The following is a 24,563-nucleotide window of genomic DNA, read 5'->3' on the forward strand; positions in this document are numbered from 1 at the left end:
TTATATTCAGCGCAATGAAAATCACACCCAACTTTTGCTGCCGCGCAAAAACTTTTCCTCAGCTGCGGGGGCCCAACTTATGATCCTGCACACAGGCCCACTGCTTTCAGAAAATGCCCCTGACCTGAGCTCATCATTGCACATCCATTCCAGATGCTCGTATGTGACATCACATACATCCCATACATCACTTACATCACATACAAGCATGTGGGCTGGATGCGAGAGGTGAATCAGCAGGATGAGTGTGCCAGGACAAGTAGATGTGTCTCATCTCTGCTTCCTTTTACCACTCTGCATATCACACATATCATAGATGAAAAGAGGGTACAGTGGTGGGAAAAATGAGCAGGAGGGGTTTAGATGTGGGACAGAAGAACAGGAGGGTACAGCCTTGGGGCAGATGTGCAGGGGGGGTTCAGTTTTGGTGTAGATGAGAAGGAGGTTCAGTGGTGGGACAGAAAAGCAGGGGGGGTAGAACAGTGGGGCAAATGTGAAAGGAGGTGTATTGGTGGGACAGATGAGCAGGAGGTTACAGTGGTGGGGCAGGAGAACAGGGGGAACATAGGTGGGGCAGAAGAGCAGGGGGTACAGAGGTGAAACAGATGTGCAGGAGGTACATTAGTAAGGCAGATGAAAAAGCGGGTTACAGTGGTAGGGCAGATGAGAAGGTGATTCAGTAGTAGACAGAAGAGCATGGGAATATGGCGGTGGAGCAAATGTGCAGAGAGGTACAGTGGTGGGGCAGATGAGAAAAATGGTACATTGATGGGGTAGATGAGCAGGGGGGTTACAGTGGTGGGGCAGAAGAGCAAGGGGGTACAGTGGTGGTGCAGATGTGCAGAAGGTGCAGTGGTGGGAGGGATGCAAAGGGGGTTCAGCAGTGGGACAGAAAAGCAGGGGGGTACAGTGATGGGGCAGATGAGCGGGGGGGGTTTAGTGTTGGGCCAGATGAGAAGGGGGTTACAGTGGTGGGAAAATGAGCAGGAGGGGTTCAGTGTTGGGGCAGATGAGAAGGGGGTTTAGCGGTGGGACAGAAGAGCAGGGGGGTACAGCGGTGGGGCAGATGTGAAAGGAGGTGCATTGGTGGACAGATGAGCAGGGGGTTACAGTGGTTGGGCAGAAGAGCAGGGGGAACAGAGGTGGGGCAGATGTACAGGGGGGTACAGTGGCGGGGCAGAGGAGAAAGGAGGTACATTAGTGGTACAGATGAGCAGGGGGTTACAGCGGTGGGGCAGAAGAGCAGGGGGAACAGAGGTGAGACAGATGTGCAGGAGGTACAGTGATGGGGCAGAAGAGAAAGGGGGTTACAGTGGTGGGGCAGATGAGAAAGGGGGTTACAGAGGTGGGGCAGATGAGAAAGGGGGTTACAGAGGTGGGGCAGATGAGAAAGGGGGTTACAGTGGTGGGGCAGATGAGAAAGGGGGTTACAGAGGTGGGGAAGATGAGCAGGGGGAACAGAGGTGGGACAGATGTGCAGGAGGTACAGTGATGGGGCAGAAGAGAAAGGGGGTTACAGAGGTGGGGCAGATGAGAAAGGGGGTTACAGTGGTGGGGCAGATGAGAAAGGGGGTTAGAGAGGTGGGACAGATGAGCAGATAAGTTCAGTGTTAGGACAGATGAGAAGATGGTTCAGCAGTGAGACAGAAGAGCATGGGGGTACGGTGGTGGGGCAGATGTGCAGGGGGTTACAGTGGTGGGGCAGATGTGCAGGGGGTTACAGTGGTGGGGCAGATTTGCAGGTGATACAGTGATCTGAGGTGTGAAGGTGTATGAATTGGGGTTGATCTGAGGCGTGAGAGTGCAGGATGTTAATTTCTCACTACTAAAGTAGTTTACAGCATTTACTTTATAAAAAATCCTTTTCGTGATTGAGAATGTGAAGTTGACTTTTTTTGTTATAAAATCGGTACGCTCAATTTCTTTGAAAACATTTTTCGGCACACTGCTCAAAAGGCTGCTTACCTCCTGGCCTATCAGTTTTTATTAAAGATGGAAAATGGGCTGTGGAGCAAGACCCGCTGTCGCCCAAAACTATTTTCTCATTTTCAATAATCAAAGAAGGTAAGGAAAAAAGGATGGAAAAGGTAAGAGGAGAGAAGGGGGGGGTAAGGCTGGGGGGGGGTGAAATGGCATTGGTTCAGGATAACTATGGTGAACGGGCTCCGGAACTTATCTGTGACATTAAGTCCCAAGAAGGGCAGTACCCTCTGCGGAAACGACAAACTGGTTCCATAGTCCCCAAGTTTTAGAGTATTTTTCCTGTTGGTGTTGTGCAGTGAGTACTAGATCTTCCATCTCATTTGGAATGGAGTTTTTATAGAGTTTGGCTCAGATGGAGGAGACATGTAGCAGGAAAAAGCTGGATCACCAGGAACCTTGTATTCCGTAAATTTTTGTGTGGTTTATCTGTCTCCCAGAAGTGGATCAATTTAGGGCACAACCAAAATATGTGAAGTAGTGTTCCTCCATCCCCCTGGCATCTCCAACATTGGTCAGTAGTTGCAGGGTGAGGTACCACCTTGTTAACAGTTTATAGTTGGTCTCTTTAATTTTCGTACAAACCGATGATTTCAACGAAAATCTGAGGACATGTTGTATCTGAGCAGATGTAAATGTACGCCCCAGCTTACTTTCCCATTTGTTCAAGAACGGTAAGTGTGGTTGTTCAGCCGGACAGTTCAAGAGGGCGTATGTTTTGGATAGAGCCTGTGGAAGGGAACCCTCTTTGGAACAGTATGCTTCAAAGGGCGTCAGGGGACGATTAAATCCCTGTGGATTAGGCAAATTATTGAGAAAGTGTTGTAATTGTAGCGCTGTCCACAAGGAAAGTTTGAAGGGCTCATTAGCACTACTGTGGAAGGCCATTGGCCTCCCGTTAGGAAGTGGGATGCCTGGACCCTACCTGTTTGGCTTAGGGTCCGAAACATTTGGGGTTCCAGACCAGGGAGGAACCACGGTTTTTCTATGATAGGGAGCAATGGGGAATCAGGGAAGAAAGCCGGTTCTGTGTGCTGACCTGGGAGTATATGCGGAGTGTCGTACCCATTATGGGGTGTGACTTCAGCACAGGCAATAGTTGGTCATAGCACCACAGAGCCCCTGGCAGCAGAATGTCAGTCTGGGCCTGTTCCAGTTGTGCCCACAATTTAGAGCAGCGATGCCAAAATTTATTAAGTTTAAGCTACTGCCACAGGGGCCTAACTTCTCATATAAAATAACGAACTGTTATGTATTTATCATAGATTAAATAAAACATCTCATTGATCAAACTGCAACAAGCTTTTATCCCTACTTACATTGCGATTATTACTGATTTCTGCCATGTGCATGCTAGGTTTAATGCAATAATAACTTCATCTAACAATTATCTACTAACTTGGATGTTGTTATTGGCAAAGAATATGAAATCTCTGAAATGATGTGAGATCTAACGTTAAAAACACTTGATCTTACCGGATCTAACGAATATCTATTAGCCTGAATGATTTTTGGGCCGAAAATTTGATAAGGGGGGGCCAGCCCCCCCTCATTAAACACTTAATAAGTCTCTAATTATGTGAGATCTAACGTTAAAACCACTTGATCAAACCGGATCTAACAAATTGCTTCCAAAATAGCTAACTGTTTGGTCAATTTTTTGATAAGGGGGGGCTGATGACGGGTTAGCCCCCCCAGCAAATAACTGTTAATATCGCTTCTTCTGTGTGAGATCCAACGCAAACAACGGTTGATCTAACCTGATCTAACAAAGATCTAACAAACTGCATAAGATTTTTTCAAAAATTTTGATATGGGGGGGCTAACCCGGCAGAGGTGAAGAAAGCCAATGTGACTTTTTGAGTGAGGTTCAGCTTTAAGGTTATAATAGTACATGTATACATATAATACCCTGAACTACCTCCCCTGGGTACACCACCCCCATAGTATATAGCTGGTTGGGAGAACAATGCTATTTAGCAGTTGCCTAGGTGCACGGTGGAATGCCACCACTCAGCCCCTGCCCACCCCTTCACACAGCGCCTCAGCCCGACATCCCACCTCCCCTCAGCCCTTTCAGCGAGCGGTCGCCGGTCACATGACCCAGCGATGTGCGGCCTGTGCCCGGTCACATGACCGTGATGTCATCCGGCGTCTTATAGCAGCACGGGAGTTGTACGTGTGCCTATGCTCCAGCGCTGACTATCTGCCGCCTGGCCGGGGCAGCCCAGCATGCTGTTCGGTCTGGGCACCGCTGTAAGGTAGGCGAGGCAGGGAGAAGCCCTTTGGTCTTACTAGGTGAAGGAGGGGCTGCACTCAGACAATATATCCACACTGTGTGTGGGGGGGGGGCGCTTCCATCTCATGGATAATCCTTTCCCAGACTGAGGAGGAAAGGCTGCAATTAAAGGGGCACTGGAGTAATAGCTTTGGGTGGGCGAAACTGGCCTGGTGATCTGTGCAGCATGTGAGTCTCACCCCTATTGCTGTAATCTCTATTGTGTAACATAAATGAAGAATGCTGGGGGGGAGACCCACTTCTTATTAATCCCATCCCATCCCAGACTATGTAGGAGGTGCTTGGACCGGGGACTAGAGGTACTGGCGCCATTGGCATAGTACCCCTCACCGGTCTGTCCTAGAACAGACTCTTGCTGCCATCCACAGAAAGCCCAAGTCAACTTTGGCAGGGCTCACAGGTTGGACCTCAGTTAGTCTCAGTTGACACATATGTGATGCGGGAACCAGTGCGATTCCAATACGGGGTTCCTGCATCACATGTCACCTGCCGGTGGTTCACACTGCTCGCTGCAGGTGTCAGTGCAAAGGTAATGACACCCCCCAGATCGGATTGCAGTGCGAACTTCCAAATGGTGCAGGAATCGCATCGCATAGGTGTGAACACCCATGTGCAGACCAAAAAAGGGTCCTGCGTCATTTTAGTGAGCATGCAATGCAAATTCAGCCGTACAATCTGTATGTCCGAGTTTGTATCGGTCAGACATTGCATGTGATCTACAGTGCAGTGGGAATCACATGCAAGGTTTAACATCGCACCAGTGTGTACCCAGCCTTAAAGGGTTTGTAAAGGGTTTTTTTTTTAAACAACAAACATGTTATACTTCCCTGCTCTGTGCAAGGGTTTTGAACAGAGTGGCCCTGATCCTCCTCTTCTGGGGTCCCTTAGTGGCACTCCTCGAGTGCCCCCCTACAAAGAGCCGCGATCCATAGATAGGGGCACTTGTGCGGGCGCGCTTCCGAGTCCTGATGCTGCATTCATTGACATAGACAGCAGGACTTGGCCCCGACTACCGCATCAATGGATTTGATTGACAGCAGCGGGAGTCAATGGCTCCTACTGCTATCAATCTATCCTATGAGGACTTGAGACAGAAGCTTTAGCTACTGTGCTCATCCCCGTCACTGGAACAATCGGGTACAGGTAAGTAAAAAGGGAGGCTCTGGGGGGCCGCTGCACTACAAAAGGTTTTTCCACCTTAATCCATTAAGGTGAAAAACCTTGAGGATTTACATCTCCTTTTAATGAAATTTCTGGGAGTAAAATCCGCTCTTATCAATGTTTACTGCTTTCCACAAGGGTACTGTACAGAATAAGAGGCTAGTGCTTTAAAGCAGTGTTAGACCCAAAAGCAAACATTTATTATATTGCAGCTTACTAATTCTTAGATGTTTTCCCTTTTTCGGCTTTCTTTCCTGTATTTTTCCATGGTAATCTGTGCAGTTTTTCAAAGGAATGTTCTCCCACAGATGTTAGTGTAAGGGCTTACCTTTGTTGGAGTTCATAGTGCAGAGATGTATGCTCACCCTTGCAAATACACATAGCCCACGGTAACTAGGTAAAAGGCTACCTGGACTGTAAATCTGAGCACGGGGGCTTGATGGGAAATTTACCAAAGAATTGTCAAGGTGAAGCTGTAGTCAGGGATTCCAGAAGTTAGCGTTAACGGGGTTGTATAGGTTTGTTTTTTTTTGTTTTTGTTTTTGTTTTTGTTTTATAACAAACATGTTATACTTGCCTCCACTGTGCAGTTTGTTTTGCACAGTGGCCCTGAACCTGGTCTTCTGGGGTCCCTTGGCGGCTGTCTCGGCTCCTCCCCGCAATAGCTAACCCCCCCTCTGGGAAGCTCTATCCCAAGGGGGTTAGCTTGCAGGTGCGCTCGCTGTCATACACGTTGCTTCCATAGACACAGAGTGTATGACTCTGTCCCGCCAATGGCTGCGCTGCTATCAATCTATCCTATCTATCCAATCAACGGCCAGACTCCTTGGAGAAGAGGACGCCGGGGGACGTGCACAGCAGGTAAGTAAACGGGGGGCTGGGGGGGCCATCATTACCAGGTGTTTCACCTTAATGCATAGGATGCATTAAGGTGAAAAAACACGAATCTGTACAACCCCTTTAACGATGAACAGAGTCGGGGTCAGTCTTGGAACACTGAAACTCGAAAACAGGAACCTTTGGCAATACAAGAGACAATAAACTGACCCAGCCCTCAGGGGGAGGCAATGTTTTATACCCATTTATTAATTTATTCATCATTCATATACCCAGTTATATTATTTATTCATGTAAAACCTTTATCCCAAAAGGGGAAAAAAAGAACGCTGTAACAGATTATAAAGTATTAGCTAGAGTTTGGCTTCAATTTGTTAGTAAATTTTAATCTGCTATTACAGTGGTGTCAAACTAAATTGGTTGGCCTAAAAGGGTTAGCTGTATCAGGGGTGTGCTATGTACAGAGTGCAGAGTTCAGGGTGAAACCAGGTGCAGAGTTCAGAGGGGCACCCTGTGCAGAGTGTAGGGCTGCACTATGGACAGTGAGCAATCCCAACACCCACACGTGTATTCAGCTCTAGTACCTCCTTATGTAGGTGTCTCTGCCTCACCTTGTAGGGAGACCGTTCTCTCATATTCTGGGGATCTATCCTTGCCATGCCCTGCCGTTACTACATGTAAGGAAAGCTGTCCCTTTTTAAATGCAGAAGGATTATGTGTTTACAAGCGACAACAGGGAGCGGAGAGGGAGAGCCGGAGGTGGCAGAAGAGTTCTAGCCGGCTATAAAACTTGGTGCAAGGGTCACGTAACATGGCTTGATGGGCCGGATTCAGCATGCGGACCTTGGGTTTGACATACACCAAAAGTATTGGGACATCCGCCTTTACACGCACATGAACTTTAATAGCATCCCAATCTTCGTCCGTAGGGTTCAATATTGAGATGGCTCCCAATGACCAACAACTGGGAACATTTCCTTCCTTTGACACCAACAATGGGGCCCTAACATTTTGGCTCTATTGCTGGTGTCAATGACAGGGATTATGTCCTATTACTGGTGTCAGTGGATGGAATAGAACCCCAAAGGCTGGATAAAGGCAAACAAGGGGACACAGTTTAGAGACCACTGGAATATAGTATTTCTGTTTTGGGTTTAGTTTCACTTGAAATCGCAAGTGGGAACTGCTGAAGGCAGAACAGAACCTCCCCTTAAACTTAAAAAGGAGAGCTGCACTCACATTGCAAGGGTTAATTACTTGTTTAGGTCTAAAGGACATAACAAAGAAATCCTCCACTCTTCCACACTGGTAGACAGTCCCTGAGGCATCTTCTCTCCCATACATCCCAGCCATTGCACATATCTGAATATAAAAACTTTAATGCCCTTTCACATGGAGCGGATCTGCTGGACGGACTCTGCCAGCTCAGCAGGTGATCTCTCTGTTGATCCTCGCTGAGCAGGCGGATGACCGGTCCGTCTCCGCTCACTGTGCAGGGACAGACCTGTCAGAGCTCCAATGTCCTCTATGGCGAGATTGGATGTAAACAGACAGCCTGTCCATTTTCATTTGATCCGCTGGACGGATGGCGAGCATATCGCCATCCGTCTGTTTTGAGTGGATCTTGTTGGATCAGATGGCAGGAGGGTGTCCACTGATATCCGCCTGCCCCTAGAAGTCAGTGGGTGGCCCACTCGGATCAGCCTGAAAAAACGGACTGGGCGGATCCGAACCTAACAGTTCTCTGTTAATGAAAACAATTATCAAGTAACCTCTTTATAAATACAACCAAGTTTTGTAAACAAACAAGAATATTGCTCTTTGACAAATAGAAAAGGAAGGTTAGGTGAAAATTGTTGACCCCAGAGTTACCCTTCACAGATAATCAGTCTAGGGCTGCAACTAACGATTATTTTCATAATTGATTAGTTGGCTGATTATTGTTTTGATCGGATAATAACCTTTAAAAAAAAGTGTGGCGTATAATTTAGTTAATATGTAAAGTTTTAAAAAAAGGCAATTTATTCTTAAATATCTCTATGCAGTGAAAATATAAATAACCAACTACAGGCTGTCCCCTAGTTGCAAACATCCGACTTACAAACGACTCCTACTTACAGAGGGAGACAACAGGAAGTGAGAGGAAATCTACCCCTAGGAAGGGAAATTCACTCGTATAAGAGTTATTATGGGGATGCTTTATCACCAATCCTTGTTTCCCTAATAACCCAAACTTTTCAAAATCCAATTGTTATTGGAACAGAAAGTGAGGTGAAATCTTCTGAACAGGGGCACAGACAGCAAAACAAATGTTACAGGTGTGTTAACCCTTCCCTGTGCTATCCAAGAAGCTTAAAAATATTCTGGAACTACACTTAAAAAAAGTACCTGTTCCAAATTACAGATTCAACTTAAGAACAAACCTACAGTCCCTATCTTGTTTGTAACCCGGGGACCGCCTGTATATGGTTAGGGAGCAAAATCTCTAATCCACTCTGAGAAAAACAGACAAGAGATATACCGTATATACTATTAGAGGTTGAATCTAGTTAATATCATCAGACTTGGATCAAATATTTTTTTTTTTTTTTTATTTAAAGAAAAAAAAAATTAAAGACTGTTTTGCCGATTTACAGACAGAACTGTAATATCTTATGTATGACAGACTCCCTTGTCATAGGCAGGTAGCTTGATAAAAGCTACATGCGCCTGCTGTCACTTATGTTGGCCATACAAAAACAATGTCTTCCTTCAAAAAAAAAAATTTATTTCAAGAACGTTTGTTCGGTTTTCGTTATTGGGGACAAATCGACGTTTGTTTTCTACCACAGTGACGGGAAAATTCGAAAGGGCAGAATAGAAAACGTCTTGGTCAAAGGAATTTTCAGACAGTGTATGTGGTTTTCGTTCAGAAATTACTTTCATTTTAAAACAATGTTAAAAGCTAGAGAGATTTTTCAAACGACATTCTTTCATTCAGCGAATGTACAAAGATTTTTTCGTATGAATATTCTCCTCTGAAAATCGATACGCGTATGGACAGCATAAGGCTCAGTTCACACCTATGCGGTTTGCTTTTGACGCTACTATAAGGGGTTCGTATATACTGTGAAACAGTGAGGCTTCATGCACACTGGACGTTAAAATAACGTCATAAAAAAACGCCAGTAGCTTTGCAGTGAGTTCTTCAACGTTTTTCAGCGTTTTTGTAATAGCGGTTTTTAGCGTTTTTCCGCATTCGCGTTTTTTTTTTTATTATTATTATTATTATTATTATTATTATTATTTTTTTTTTTTTTTTTATTTCTTCTCAATGGATAAAAAATGTCAAACGCTGGTGAGCTGCATATTTGAGCGTTTATCGGTGTTTATCAGCTTTTTTTGACATTAGAGCGTTTTTACAGCTGAAAACCCTCCTCTCAGAACCCACTCGTTTTTGGGGTTTTTTTAAAGCCAAAAAACGCCCCAGCCAAAAACTGCTGATAACCGCCTATGTGTGCATGGACACATAGGATAACATGATGGGGAGTTTGAGTGTAGAAAAAAACTTCTGAAGCCAAGAACAGCTGCTGTAAAAACATCCAAAAAACATCCAGTGTGCATGAGGCCTGAAAGTAATAATATATATTATTTATATAACAATAAATACACCCAGAAGTAGGATATATGGGAATTATAACTTGGAGTCAGACATGAAGCTATATAAAAGGTGGAAGGGAGAATTTAAATCTTAAAGAAGTACTAAAAGCTGAGACTTTTTTTTTCATGGATATGATCATTTTAAATATAATGCACAATACTGGTAAAAGTTTACTTTAAATGTAATTGTAATGCCTTCTATTACCTCTAGTTTATCAGCCTCCACCTTCTCTGGGTTCAGATGCTGATATTCCCTGCACAGAGTCTTTGACCACTTGCCAACCGCCTTCCGCATATATATTGCGGCAAGGCGACATCGGCTGCGCAAACCGATGTACCCGTACATTGGTCGGTGCATGTGGTACTGCGGGCGTGCGCGATTGTGAAGAGAGGCAGAACGGGGATCTGCCTATGTAAACAAGGCGGATACCCATTCTGACAGCGGAGGAGAGAGAGATCAGCTGTTCCTAGTGTTCAGGGACAGCGATCTTTCTCTACTCCCAGTCAGTCCGTCCCCCTGACAGTTAGAAACACCTGAAAATATTTTAAAAAACTTTGCTCCAACAAAGTGAAAAAAATGGAAATAAAGATGACTAATAGAGCTGCTCCCCTTAAAGTATAGACATGCTAACTTTAGTAATAATGAACAGAATTAAGGGGGCGCTAGTGATAGTGATGTGAACAATTGATTCAACAATAACATATAATAGACAATCAATTTCATAAACAATAGTAAAGTGCAACTTGCTCAGTATTATTATATTTGAGTGATAAACCAGTCCTTTTGTGAAGTCCATAAATTTATTTAGTGATAGATTTTCAAAGTGACATAAAAATTATGACACCTTCACCGTATGGCAGTATATCTGCACAAGATCTGCACAATTCTGGCCAAAATGATATTTTTTTGCTTAGGATAAAAAGATCACGATTCTTGCAACGTAAAATATTTCACATTATACAAACAAAATTGGGCTAACTTTACCTTTTACTGGTTATTTTTTTTTTTTTTTTTCACTAAAGTAATTTTTTCCAAAAAAATTGCATTTGAAAGACCGCTGTGCAAATACAGTATGACATAAAATATTGCAACAGCCACCATTTTATTCTCTAGGGTCTCTACTAAAAATATATATATATTTATGTTTGGGGGTTCTAAGTAATTTTCTAGCAAAAAAAAAATTATTTTAACTTGAAGCCAACAAATGTCAGAAAAAGTTTAGTGTTTAAGTGGTTAAACTATCCTCACTTACACACGAAGTCTTTTCCTTTGACAAATTGTTAGTTTGTTAAAAAATGTTTATACTTAGTTCCACTGCTAAAGAATGTTGTGATTCTTGGCAGACTGCCCGTTTTTTTTTTTTTTTTTTTTTTTTTTTTTTTTCTTCCTTTCTTTTGACAGCTGTGGCTTCAGAAGAGCAGAGAATTCTTTGTATAGCAAAAATCGTGAAACACTTTTGTCAAGATCGCAACTGGAAAAAAATCGCGATAACGATTCTTGAATACACCCGATGTGCTTAATAAAGATTTCCTACTCACCAGATGAATATGACCTCTTTAATTAAAAAAAAGATCAAACAGCGCTTTAGTAGGTAGAGTCTTTAAACTTGCTTGAATATCAATGGAGATGACAGGAGAAATTAAGAGAAGGAAGGATCCATAGCGTAAAATTGTTTTATTAATTGATAAAAGCAAGTAACAGAATGCCTGCTTACATTGATATGTGCCTTCTCCTGGCACTGAGGATAGCCCACATGTATCACTAAGCAGGAACCATCACCGCCTGGCTCGCGCTCATGGGTTCGCCGTGCGTTCCACTGCCGTGGTTAGGATAAAACCCGAAGTTCGGGACCCGGAAGTAACGCGACCAGAATGCACCTCGACATACGTTTCGTTTAACAACATCATCAGGAAGCGTTATGGTCACTAGGCAAAGGCTGTTAAATACCATGAAAGTAAAATGTGATTGGCGGGGTGGATAGTCTCCACCCATCCCATTCCCTCTCATTCACAAAGCATTTGCCATAAAAAAAAAAAAACAAGCAATAAATTACTACAATTGATGATATTTGGATCCGGAAGGACATATAACATTTATAACACCCCTATACAATAAATTAAATAATAGGCTAACATGGTTTGATAAGAGATAGAAAGTGATGATGATGATGATAATAATACAATAAATATATAATGGATATTCAGCAACAAATGCTGTGGAACTGAACAGAATGTATTATAATCATATTGTATTATTATAACCTCTTTAAAGTGTTACTAACCCCACAACAGTAAAATCTGTCTGTATATGCGGCATAGCATGCTTGTTATACTCACTGTGGAGTTAATCCTCTGCATTGTGTAAAAATGCTGTTTTACTCCTGCATGCACAGATCCTTCCGTCCTGCACTGTCTATCTGGGGAAAGCCAGTTAACTCAGGCAGAGTAGCCAACCTGCACGTGCTCAGTTGTGTCTTTTTTTTTTTTTTTTTTTTTTTTTTTTTTATATGCTGGAGAGAATAATTGCTTGTTCTCAGAGCTAGCCAGGTCACATGATATTGGCATCGCACATGTGAGCGTGTTTATAGGCTGAAGTGGAAATCTCCTCCTACCTGAACTCTCAGCACTGGAGAAACTGCAGTTTATCACTGACTGTGGTATACAGATCAGCCAAAAAGGTATATAGTGGCAATATTTAAATGTAAAAAATTACTTATAAGCTGTGAGCACTCTGGGGGGGGGGGGGCAAATTAACTATTTTCATATTATTGGGTTTAGTAACAGTTTAGGTGGTTAAACGTCCCTCATTTACAGACCAAAGTTCATTTCTTTGATCTAAAGAACAAAAAGTTACAATGTTTATAGTTATCTACCAGCGCGGACAATGTTGTGAAAAACTTGGCAGGCTGCCCGTTTTTTATCTTTTGATAGCTGAGTGAGCAGAGAACTCTCTACACTTGTTACATGAATAATTCTGGAAATTCTGCTTAGAGATTGTGAGGGGGGGTTGAATCAAGATCACAATTTTTTTACCGATTAATCGTGCAACTCTAACAATAAATCATTATACACTTGTTAAAAATAGGTAAATTGCTGTAACAAAAAATTAAATATTTAAAAGATGGAAATACATTTCTATTGCAAATTTATAAAAATACTTAATCAGAGAAAGTCCTTATTTGTCTATTTATTTAAATTTATTTGCGTACAGTATATATAAAAAGCCGAGAATGAAAGAGGGATGTATTTTTTTTTTTTTTTTATAATTTTAAATTATATACCATATTTATATTGTTGAATGATTACAACAATAGGATTATCTTAAAATAAAAAAAAACATTAGATGAATATATTGGCCTCCTTTCTTTGTCTTTCTCTAAGCATGGTAAATATTCAGTATACTGTAAATAACTATTAAAATCGCATATGTTTTTTTTTTTTAATTATTTACTTTGCTTTCAAATCTTTTTTTTTTTTTTTTTTTTTTTTAATTCTTTTTTCCTTTTTATATGCATAATGGGGCTGAATACAGATAACTTTACTATTATAGTATACTGTATTATCAAAATATACTGTATATGGGAATTGAGTCTGAAGGTTGACATTATAGCACTTGCTGTATATAACATGACAGATGTAGGTTTACCAGTTTATTGTAGTAGATCAATGCTCAGAGCCCATCTGGAAATAACGTACCTGATCTATATATCCACATGACTTCTGGGTTACATAATTTAGTAAGCGTATTATACTCAGTAAATTTAGGAATATGTTTATTCAGACGTTTGTGTAATGTTTGTATTGGTTTTCCAACATATTGTAGGTCACAAGTACACTATCATTTATATGGTATATCGTGTACTGCAGTTCATAAAGGAATTCGTCTCCCATATACTGTATTATTATTATTGGCTCTAGATGTAAGAGGTTTAATATGAGTAATGGATAAGCAGCACAAGCATTGTGTCCATGTCATGGCAACCTGACAACTGGGGTTTGTGGAGCCCTGAGTTGTGGAGGGTAGATTTACAAATCTCTGATAGTGTTTTCACTTGCCTTTCAAAAATGTAATTTCTAGTGCAATTGCATCGAACAAAGTTTACTTGTCAACTAAAGTGTTAACCCACAGCACCAACTTCCTGTAAAATAGGGGTCTCAAAGTACCGGCCCGTTGGCCGGAGCGGTTACAATTGGCCCACAGGACTGATGCATACTGATACATTTCCTAATAAGCAACGGCCGCCTGCTTACAATGTGTGGTGGTTTTTTTTTTTTTTTTCTTTTTTCCCTTTCTGGTTTACTCGCAGTAAGTCGGGCTAGCTGACGTCAGTGACATCATGTGATGTCCGCCGCTGTTGCTTCTGAGAGTTGTCCACGGCTGTGCGCTCAAGCTTCCTGCACCCGGTGGGTGGTGTCTGGAGCAGCCAGCCTAAATGCAGCCATTGGCGTTGCTATGGGGGGTGCGGGAAGGGCTGGGGGTGTGGCTGCCTCCTCCACTCCTCCCACAGACTCATTCACTATGGATGATGCCGCAGCTGAAGCAGATAGAGGCGAGGACAGACACAGCAGCCCCGCCCACCCGCCCGATGCTATGTAAGTTACTCTGCACACTGTCACTACATAAAGTTTTAGGATGCCCTGTGCCACCCCAACCTGCCCTATACTGCCCTAACCTGCCCTATACCACCCCAACCTGCCATTATACCACCCTATACTATCATTTACAGGGGCTGGTTTGGGGTGCGCCCCATGACCGTGCGCTGTCTGCATGGTGCTGTGCAGCCTAGACACTATGTTTTACCGCACCAGGTGACACCAATCCTAGTGACGCCACTGACTACAGCCAAACTACAATTCTCAGTGGGATCTTCTTGGACACTGTCATGGCTGAGTCTGACTAACTGGCTCGGCGTGCAAGGAGGAGGACCTGTCCTGCTGAGCCTGAGCTGGCAGCTGCCATCGGCCCATCGCTGAGGTCATGGTGAGAGACCCTGACACCTACAGCAGACCTACACATGATCATCCCATCTAATCCCCCCGTATACACCTCATTTACCCTGCCCCAGTGCCCATCCAGTAACCTCAAAATAGCCCTCAACACTGGGAGCTGCCCATGACCTGTGGATCCTGCTATGAGCTGGCCGCTGACCTGTGGGGGTCGTGCTGGCCGCTGACCTGTGGGGGTCGTGCTGGCCGCTGACCTGTGGGGGTCGTGCTGGCCGCTGACCTGTGGGGGGTCGTGCTGGCCGCTGACCTGTGGGGGGTCGTGCTGGCCGCTGACCTGTGGGGGGTCGTGCTGGCCGCTGACCTGTGGGGGTCGTGCTGGCCGCTGACCTGTGGGGGTCGTGCTGGCCATGGGCTATGGGTCCTGCTGACCTGCGGGTCCTTCTGACCATGGCCTACAGGCCAGCAGGACCCACAGGTTCCCAGCCAGCTCCCAGCAGGAACCACAATCTGTAGGTGCTGCTGGGAGCTGGCTGCTGGACGCTGCAGAGCAAACACTGCCAAGCATCTGGCAGTAAGCAGTTACTGGTAGCAATCAGTAACTACCACTATATATACTAGTTTAATGTTCGTTTTGAAGTTTGAAAGTTTGCATGCGTCCCCCATGGGATATGAAAACTCGTCCTGTGGCCCTCAGGTAATTTGAGTTTGAGACCCCTGCTGTAGAACTTCCTCATTTCCCACACTGAAATTAAAAATAGTATTGCAAAAAAAAAATGTGCCAAATACCTTTTATCACAGTCTATATACCACAGTCATGTGACATCTGCAGATCCCTTCCTGTTGTGGAGGAGCAAGCAGTCTCTGCTTGATAACACAGTGATCACATGGGGAACTAGGGTGGAGGAGAACATGCCAATCTAAGTGCTCTATCTATCCCAGCATTTCTGTTTTCCTGTACACACAGCTGCCGGCTTGTTAATACAGGAGTTGCAATGGCGGAGAGAGAACATAGCTCACACCTCCACCCGTCCCTCTCTTCCTCTACTATTTCCCCCCCCCACACACCAATGCAGCGCCTGTATTCCTGTACACACAGCTGCTGCCTTGTTAAAGAGGAAACTTTACCCATAACAACTTGATGGAAAAAAAAAAAGAATGTTCTTTGGCAAGGAACATACACTCCACATTAATAATTATGCTACCACAATTAGTGTGTGCTGTGAATTGCCTCCAGCATTGTTCCTGATTTTTCTTGTTGGATGCTGCCATTTTTGCTGAAGCCCAGAGCCCCTGAACAGCAGTAAATTGTTATGCTATCAGCTGATTGGTCTCTAGTGGTTCTGATTTTAGGCACAGTGCCAAAAATAGAAAACAACATGTGCAGAGACAGTGTATTTTATTCAGCACGGTCACTTAATGTTTTACATAGCTATACCTGCAAAAGGGGCCAGCATGAAGTGATCTAGCAGGACTTAAAGAGGAGTTCCCATTTAAAAAAAAATTAAAAGTCAGCAGCTACAAATACTGCAGCTTCTGACTTTTAATTGGACACTTACCTGTCCCAGGGTCCAGCGATGCGGGGGATCGAAGCCCCGCTCGTCTCCCCCTCTGTTCGGCAGCGCCGGCATTGCAACTGTGGGCGCCAGGCTGTGGCTTCACAGCCGGGCACCCACTGCGCATGCGCGAGCGGCGCCGCGCACCGTGATTGGCCGCTTGGTCATCTGGGACCTGTAATGGGTCCCATATGATTGACATAAGGGAGGGAGCAGAGCTGAGCCCTTCCTGTGCCGAGGGGAAGTGATGTCACCAGCCCAGGCACTGAAAGAGGCAGACTACGAGGGACCCACTAGCAACAGGCATTTAGAGGTAAGTTAAAAAAAAAAAAAACATTTCCAAATGTGTTTTTTTTTTTTTTTTTTTTTTTTTTTTTTTTATGGTGGAACACCACTTTAATTTTCTGATTTTAAAGATCCACTTTTAATACAGGAATGCTGCTCTGGCTGAAGGGTGCAGTGGCCAGGAGAGGAGGAGAGAGCTGGGAGGAGGTGCAGGCTGTGTTCTCTCTTCCCCTCCTCCATCCTGTTAATGGCTTCCTTTTGAGTAAGGTTACTGAGCACGTGCATTGAGGGTGGCAACACTCAGCTGGGAAATTGACTGCTATAAGGTTGCCACAAACCGTCGGGTAGTGAGGAGAAATGGCAGGATCAACCAGGTATTTACAAATGTAGAAAACCTAAACAATTGCAAGCTTCTGCTAAAAGGTACACTGTCTAATTTTAAAGGTATATACACTTACATTTCTGAGTTTGATGACACTTTAAAGTATTTTCTACACACATATATACGAACACATATATACACACGTGTATATGTATGTATATATAGAGACACACACACACACTGTACATCTAGAAGGGTGAACCTAACTTGCATCCCTCCTGCTCTTTGTTTTATCTCTGATCTATTTTATTTCTATGCTGTCCTAATTAATAATAATTAGGTGACCACACTCTATCATGACATTATATTTTTAACACAAAGTTTTCACATGTTAATCTACTCAATGTGCATCAGTCTAATGCCCCTCACAATCTAATGTCCTTAAGCCTGGACAGACACCTTACGGTAGCATACCATACCTGTGTTAGTGCTTTAATTTTCAATGGCACACCAGTGCACTAAAGGAATGCTCCCACTTTGCAGTGCACTATAATGTGTCACCATACATTGCAGTGTGATGCATCCAGAAAAATATAGCCGGTCCATTTTTCCGGTCTGTTGTGATGCTGTTCACATTAATGGACTGCTTTAACTCAATGCATGAGAAAACGTGGCAACAGACCAGAAAGGTATGATTGGGTCCAAAAATTAGGGGCATTTTAAACAGCAGTGTGTTTCTGCATTGTGCAAGAAAAAAAAAAAAAAATATATATATATATATATATTTTTTTTTTTATTAACATTTGGTAAGCATGTTATTAGAATGTGGAATGTGTCTCTGAAGCAGGTGGAAAAGCTGACCTTTTACTGCAATGACAGACTTCTGGAGAATATCAATGAATGGATGTTCAGAAGCGTTAGGAAATCAACCACAATCAGTCTTCTGACACCATTGTCCAAACAAACTCCTATCCCTGGATCCTTTTTACAGCAACATATATGTTTAATTTTTCAGTGTATATTTACTTTAACATGTTTCATGCTTTTGTCTTGCAGGACGCTGTAGAGAATTTATGGCTGGTGTTTGACATCATGCACCATCGTTGGCTATTACCCCTCGCATGCTTCTGGGTCCTGTTCATGTTGATGGTTGCCAGCAAGTTTATCACACTGACATTGAAAAGCCCAGAGGGTAGGAAATATGTGCATGTCCTGATCACTTTACTTTGTTTGCTTAAAATCCAATGAGAAGTGCTCCTTACAAACATCTGCCCTGAAGAGGGAGATGAGCAAGGATTTCAAACCCTTGGACCTCTGGACTGGCTGCGTGGGCACTAACAGCTCAGCATCCCCGGAGGCAAGTATAGCAGGGGCCAAGAGGGTGGGTACAATGTTACTTCATCTTTTACATTTTTTGTAAAGGTTAACTAACACAAAAAAAAAAACGTATTCATATATAGTGTATAAATATATATGCATTTTGAGGGCAGACACATTTTGCTCATTAAAGCCAAATTCAAACACTCTCTTAAAGTGTTATGAAACCCTAAAACAAAAACTAGTGCTGCAGACCCTAACACTTACCATGTTTAAATATCATCTATTTTTTTTTTAAAGCTTGTGGCTGCTTTCAGTTTCTCAACTGAAAATTCCCCGTTGTAGTTCTCTGGGTGGCTCTGCCCCTTTCAAATTCCTGTGCAGCCACTTTTGCCTGCTTGCCCAGCTGGCACAGTGGATGAGTCCTCTAACATACATAGAAGCATAGAGCAACAGCGGCAATCCACAAATCACCCCCCTCCCTTCCACCACAAGTGATTATTTAGAGCTGGAGCCTGTGCTGTCCCTAGTTCACAGTGCATTTTTCCTGATGTCTTTAGTTACATGACACAGAGGGTCCACGTCCTCCTCTTCTGTACTCCCATGATGGACTGTGCTCTAAACTTATGCAAGCTGAAATCTGGTTTAATGTTATAACTTGTTTTTTTGGGCATATTTTTGCTCTTTTTACCGCCTTAGTTAGTAATACATGTGTGAATGTAATTGAGATGTTGTTTATCTATTCCGACTAAAAATGCCTTTAGACTCTGGTTTAAAAAACAAAAAAAAAAAAAACTTTCTTTTTCATACATCATGGGACACAGAATCAGGCTAATATTCATTACCTGCTCAGTTATTCTTCATCATTAGGTGAATGGACACTGGTAGACCAAAGGTCTTCAGACAGGAAGCGATCCCCTATATTACCCCTCCCATACAGGAAGCAGTTTTTTACCAGTGTCTGCAAGGTGGATTGCACGGTTTGTTTGAGCTCTCTGAGCTCTAGGTCTCTAGTCCCACAAACAGTTCCAAAAATTAATCAAGGGATTGACCAATCGGATCCATTTGACACAGGCTTTTATGCTTGGATAAATGGTACCCGAGCCTCGCAAAGAAGACTCAAGATCCTGTGAGGTTTTGCCTGTAACATGGCCTCCGGGCGCTGGACTCTGCGGAGTGGAAATCCTAGACCCTACAGCGCTAAGGCATTTCTTGCAGGGTGTTGTACAGGTCCAAGGGAGTGGAACCTAAACATGAAAGGGTACCCAGTCCTTGACGGTCCTAGTGACAGGAACCTGCCGTGAAGGGTGAAGATTGGGCCCTTAGCCTCTAAGTGGCCCTGCGCCTGGACAGGTAAGTAAAACCCCTTTATTTTATTATTGTGGGGTGTCCCAGTGATTGTTACAATCAGTCAAGCTAGCTAAAGGCTGGACACCTGTGTGCGGTGACTATACGGGGGAGTTCTGGGCTAGCTGTGGGTGGGAAATGGTGCTCCATTTCGCCTTGGTTCGCCATGACGCACGTGTGTTCGCAGGAGTGCTGTTGGGCTCAGCAGTTTGTTTGGCGGCCATGGTGCACGCGGCTTCGCCCACACATGCGCCGTAGCCTTTATCTGGGCGCACGAAGATTCACTTCGTACATGAATACAGTCACGCCCACTCGCTGGGACTGCGCACATGCGTGCGCACACACGCATAGAACATTCCGGCGCACAAGTTGTGCAGGTCAAGCATGTGATGCTTCAAGAAGGCAGCTGTCGGACACAGAGCAGGCTCTGAACAAACACTTGCAGTGGTTCATTTTTCCTTACCCAGGTCACGTAGGTCACCAGGTGTTGCTTGGCAGGCTAAAGGCGCTTAGCAGGATTGTTGCATAGGGGCTTTGTGAGCCCTATTAAAGGGGTGTTTTAATTACACCCAAGTACTCTTTGCAGGCATTGAATGTCTTCCTAAAAGAGGAGCGGGACTAACACCACAGGGAAGGGCACACCTACGTGATCAGTAGTTCCTGATGAACCTATATATATAAAACACAAAGCGCTGTGATGCTAAATAGCTGATAATTACACATAAAACCAAGTGAGGCTGCTATCAAAAGCGAGTGTTTTCAGAGTCACTTAAAAAGAATAAATAATGATATTTGAAGCGCTTCACAATGTGCATGAAAATGAATATATAAGAATAAATATAAATAGTCAAATAAATCCAGCGGTGAGTAAAAATTCCTATAAAATCCAGCAATCAAAATAGTGTAAAATTATAAAAAAATATAAGAAATTAGTGACACCAAATGTGTAAAAAATTCACATAAAAAATCCACATAAAAATAAATATATAGGGATGTATTCAGAAGGTTCAATTATACAGGTGTAGAATCCTGATTGGTATAGAGCTTTTGATCACTAGCAAAGCTGTTTAAAAACACTTGCTTAATTAAGGTGCTCATTGATAGTACCAATGTGTTTTTTGCTTCTATTCACAACCAATGTGAGAATCATAAACAGGCAGATAAGAGAAAAAAACAATCATTGTGCAATAGTTAGGATACCAAGGTACACAGGCAAACTTCAATCCACTCACGTGTGCCTTATAATGATAAGGCATATGCAGGTTTTACTATAGCAGCCAAGGAAGCTCTGTGCAGATCAGCAGTTTCACACAGTGTACTGCACTGAATCTGCTCCTGTCTAAGGCGGCTGACTGCTATAGTAAAACCTGCATATGCCTTATCATTATAAGGCACACGTGAGTGGATTGAAGTTTGCCTGTGTACCTTGGTATCCTAACTATTGCACAATGATTGTTTTTTTCTCTTATCTGCCTGTTTATGATTCTCACATTGGTTGTGAATAGAAGCAAAAAACACATTGGTACTATCAATGAGCACCTTAATTAAGCAAGTGTTTTTAAACAGCTTTGCTAGTGACCAAAAACTCTATACCAATCAGGATTCTACACCTGTATAATTGAACCTTCTGAATACATCCCTATATATTTATTTTTATGTGAATTTTTTACACATTTGGTGTCACTAATTTCTTATATTTTTTTATAATTTTACACTATTTTGATTGCTGGATTTTATAGGAATTTTTACTCACCGCTGGATTTATTTGACTATTTATATTTATTCTTATATATTCATTTTCATGCACATTGTGAAGCGCTTCAAATATCATTATTTATCCTGATGAACCTAGTCGTATCCTTAGTGTTGTATCCCCTGAAAGACCAGAGGCTCCCGGGCAATCTGAGCCACTGCGCCTAACTGGTATTGTGCCTACGGTCAATGCTGCTGCTTCACCCTTTATCACTAAGGATGAACTGTCCTCAGCCCTAGCCGGGTTAGAGCACAGGGTTGCCCGCACGTTTGCCTCCATCCCGCAGGGTGGCCGGAAGCACGACAGATCCCCTCCCCGGAGTCTCCTCGTCTGGAGCTGGAATGGGTTGAGGATGGGGAAGAGCTTAAAGCTCAGGATTCGGTGGAGTGCCCGGCAGACGTGTCTGCTTCCGAGCAATCCGGACAAGAAGATATCCACTCGATGTCTGCCTCTCAGTCACAGAGGTTTTTGATACTGACCGAAATGGTCATTCTGCCTTTAAGTTGCCTCTTGCAGAGGTGACTGGGCCCCCCTGGTCCTCTTTGGAATCTCTGAGACCTTTTCAGGTCGCACAGACTTTCCCGCTACACCTCCTGTTGGAACAGGTGGTGTATGCTAATTGGGAACATCCTGACAGGACTTTTTTTGCCTCCTAAAAGGTTTTCCCTTTTTATATCCCATGGATGAAAAGTTCATCAAAAAATGGAGCATGCCAGCCGTAGATGCAGCAGTCTCTTCCTTAAACAAGAACTTTACTTGTCCAGTAGATAACGCACAGGGCTTGAAAGACGCCTTTGACAAGAAATTGGAATTTATTATTAAAAGCTTCCTTTTCCTTTGCCAGTTCAGCTATTCAGCCAGCTGTTGCAGCAATTGGTATTTTACCAGTCAGTAAAGGATCAGGGCAAACGGCCTGATAGGCCTGACCAGGAGGATGATCTGCCTGAAAGTAAGACAGATATTACTCATGTTTTGCTGTTGATGCTTTAAAGGATTCAATACAGCAAGTTTCTCGTCTGGCTCTCTTGTCTACATATCCGCAGACTTTTATGGCTTAAGAACTGGTCAGCCATGCTTCCTTGTAAAAAGTTATTGCCTGGTTTCCTGTTTCTTCTGTGAAGAAAAGCACCAAACGTCCATTGTTTAAAAACCCAGTGACTGCTTCCTCAAATGTCTCAACGTCAGGGCAGTTCCGCCGCCAGCAGGGCGCTAGGGCCAGGGGCAAGTCGCAAGGCCAGGGCCAGAAAAGGCCCTGGGTCCAAAATTCTTCTAAAACCAGCACCAAGCCCTCCTTTTGAGAGGACGCCTCCACTCCATTGGGTGGGGGGCAGGCTGCTGCACTTTGCGGACATTTGGAATACAACAATTCAGGACGAGTGGGTCACCTCAATTCTATCTCGCGGTTACAAACTGGAGTTACGAGGGGTGCCTCCACAGAGGTTTCTAAGATCCAGCGTTCTCTCGGATCCTCCAAAAAGAAAGTTATTGCTTCAGGCACTACATCATCTAGTGCATCAAGGAGTGATTGTAGAGGTTCCAGTATCCGAACGGGGCACAGAGTTTTACTCAAACCTGTTTATGGTTCAGAAACCAAATGTGGACACAACGCCCATTTTTGGACCTAAGATCCCTGAACAAGTATCTTTTTTGATACAGTCCTTTCAGATGGAGTCTGTCCACTCAGTAGTAACCTCACTCCAGAGGGGAGACTTTTTTTTAGCCTCCATTGATATAAATGATGCATACCTACACGTACCTATCTTTCAGCCTCATCAGAGGTTCCTACGTTTTGCAGTAGAGGAACAAAATTTTCAGTTTGTGGCTCTACCCTTCGGGCTTGCTACAGCTCCCCGGGTGTTCACAAAGGTCCTAGCACCGATACTGGGTCGCTTACGGGGCCCAAGGGATCCTGGTGCTCTGGTATCTGGACAACCTCCTGCTTAGAGATCACTCAGTACAGGCTCTAGAACAGAGCATAATATACACAGTGAGGCATTTGAAAAGCTTAGGCTGGATCATAAATACCGAAAAGTCAGCCTGGCCTGGGTAGAGGGACATGTGCCAATAATATCGGCAGTCCATATTCCGGGAGTAGAGAATTGGAAGGCAGATTATCTCAGCCGCCAGCAGATCTGCCCCGGGGAATGGTCCCTACACCCAAAGGTGTTCCAGGAAATTTGCCAACGTTGGGGGATGGCCAGATGTCGACCTACTGGCATCCAAGTTTAACAACAAGCTACAGCATTTGTGTCTCGAACAAGAGATCCTCTGGCAATTGGAGCAGATAGTTCCATGAAGCCATTAGTCCCTAGTTTATGCTTTCCCTCTGATCCCTCTCCTTCCACATTTGTTGCGCAGGATTTGGAGCGAGGGGGTTCCAGTTATTCTGGTGGCACCAGCCTGACCCAGAAGGCCCTGGTTCCTGGAGATTGTGAGACTGACAATAGACGGGCCATGGACGGTTCCATGTTGCCCCGATCTACTATCTCAAGGTCCTATATTCCACCCCCAATTTACAGTCTCTAAATTTGACGGCATGGTTATTGAAGTCAGGGTGTTAAATGACCGTGGCGTGGAAATCTCATTTCGGCAGTGGGTTTTGACCGCTCCGAGCGCATAGCTGTGGCTGCAAAGCTTGTACACTGTAATGACCAGCTGTCGGCCCATGCAAATGTACCATAAGTGTCACTTTTAAACTGTAGAGTTATTTTTTTAACCTGTCACAGTGTGCATTTACTTTTTGCTTACATGTCTAACATTTTGCATTTCATGAATCCCTTTTTTTTTTTTTTTTTTTCTTTATGCTTTCACATGTGATGCCAAGGTTATGGAGCCAGGCAAGGGTCCCAAACTATTTTACCAGAAGTGGAAAAAATAACTGTTACCGAGGCAAAGAAATTACAGATTGAGAGTCAGGTATGTGTGCATAAGATGAGTCCCAGAATTAAATAAATAAATAAAGCAAATACAAAAAGTAGAATCTGAAAGTTTGATAGGTTGGACTTCTTCATAGCCACAACTTATTTCCCATTTCAACAAATACATGTTATGTGAGCATGTTATATCTATCTGAAGTAACTATAAAACTGTTATTGTAAACCAGCTGGAAAATGGGTTTTTGTG

General features: G+C 43.6%; 1 protein-coding gene across 1 annotated transcript in view; it reads left to right on the forward strand.

The window, feature by feature from the left end:
- The first annotated feature begins 4,087 nt into the window (after positions 1-4,087).
- CHST10 (carbohydrate sulfotransferase 10) overlaps positions 4,088-24,563 on the forward strand; it is a 41,126-nt gene continuing 20,650 nt past the window's right edge. The window contains exons 1-3 of the mRNA XM_073614786.1: positions 4,088-4,241; positions 18,080-18,215; positions 24,265-24,356. Coding sequence (XP_073470887.1) covers positions 18,116-18,215; positions 24,265-24,356 — 192 coding nt within the window. The 5' untranslated portion in view covers positions 4,088-4,241; positions 18,080-18,115. The remainder of the gene's footprint in view (positions 4,242-18,079; positions 18,216-24,264; positions 24,357-24,563) is intronic.

Source organism: Aquarana catesbeiana, linkage group LG02, assembly GCF_042186555.1.
Source record: "Aquarana catesbeiana isolate 2022-GZ linkage group LG02, ASM4218655v1, whole genome shotgun sequence".
NCBI lineage: Eukaryota > Metazoa > Chordata > Amphibia > Anura > Ranidae > Aquarana > Aquarana catesbeiana.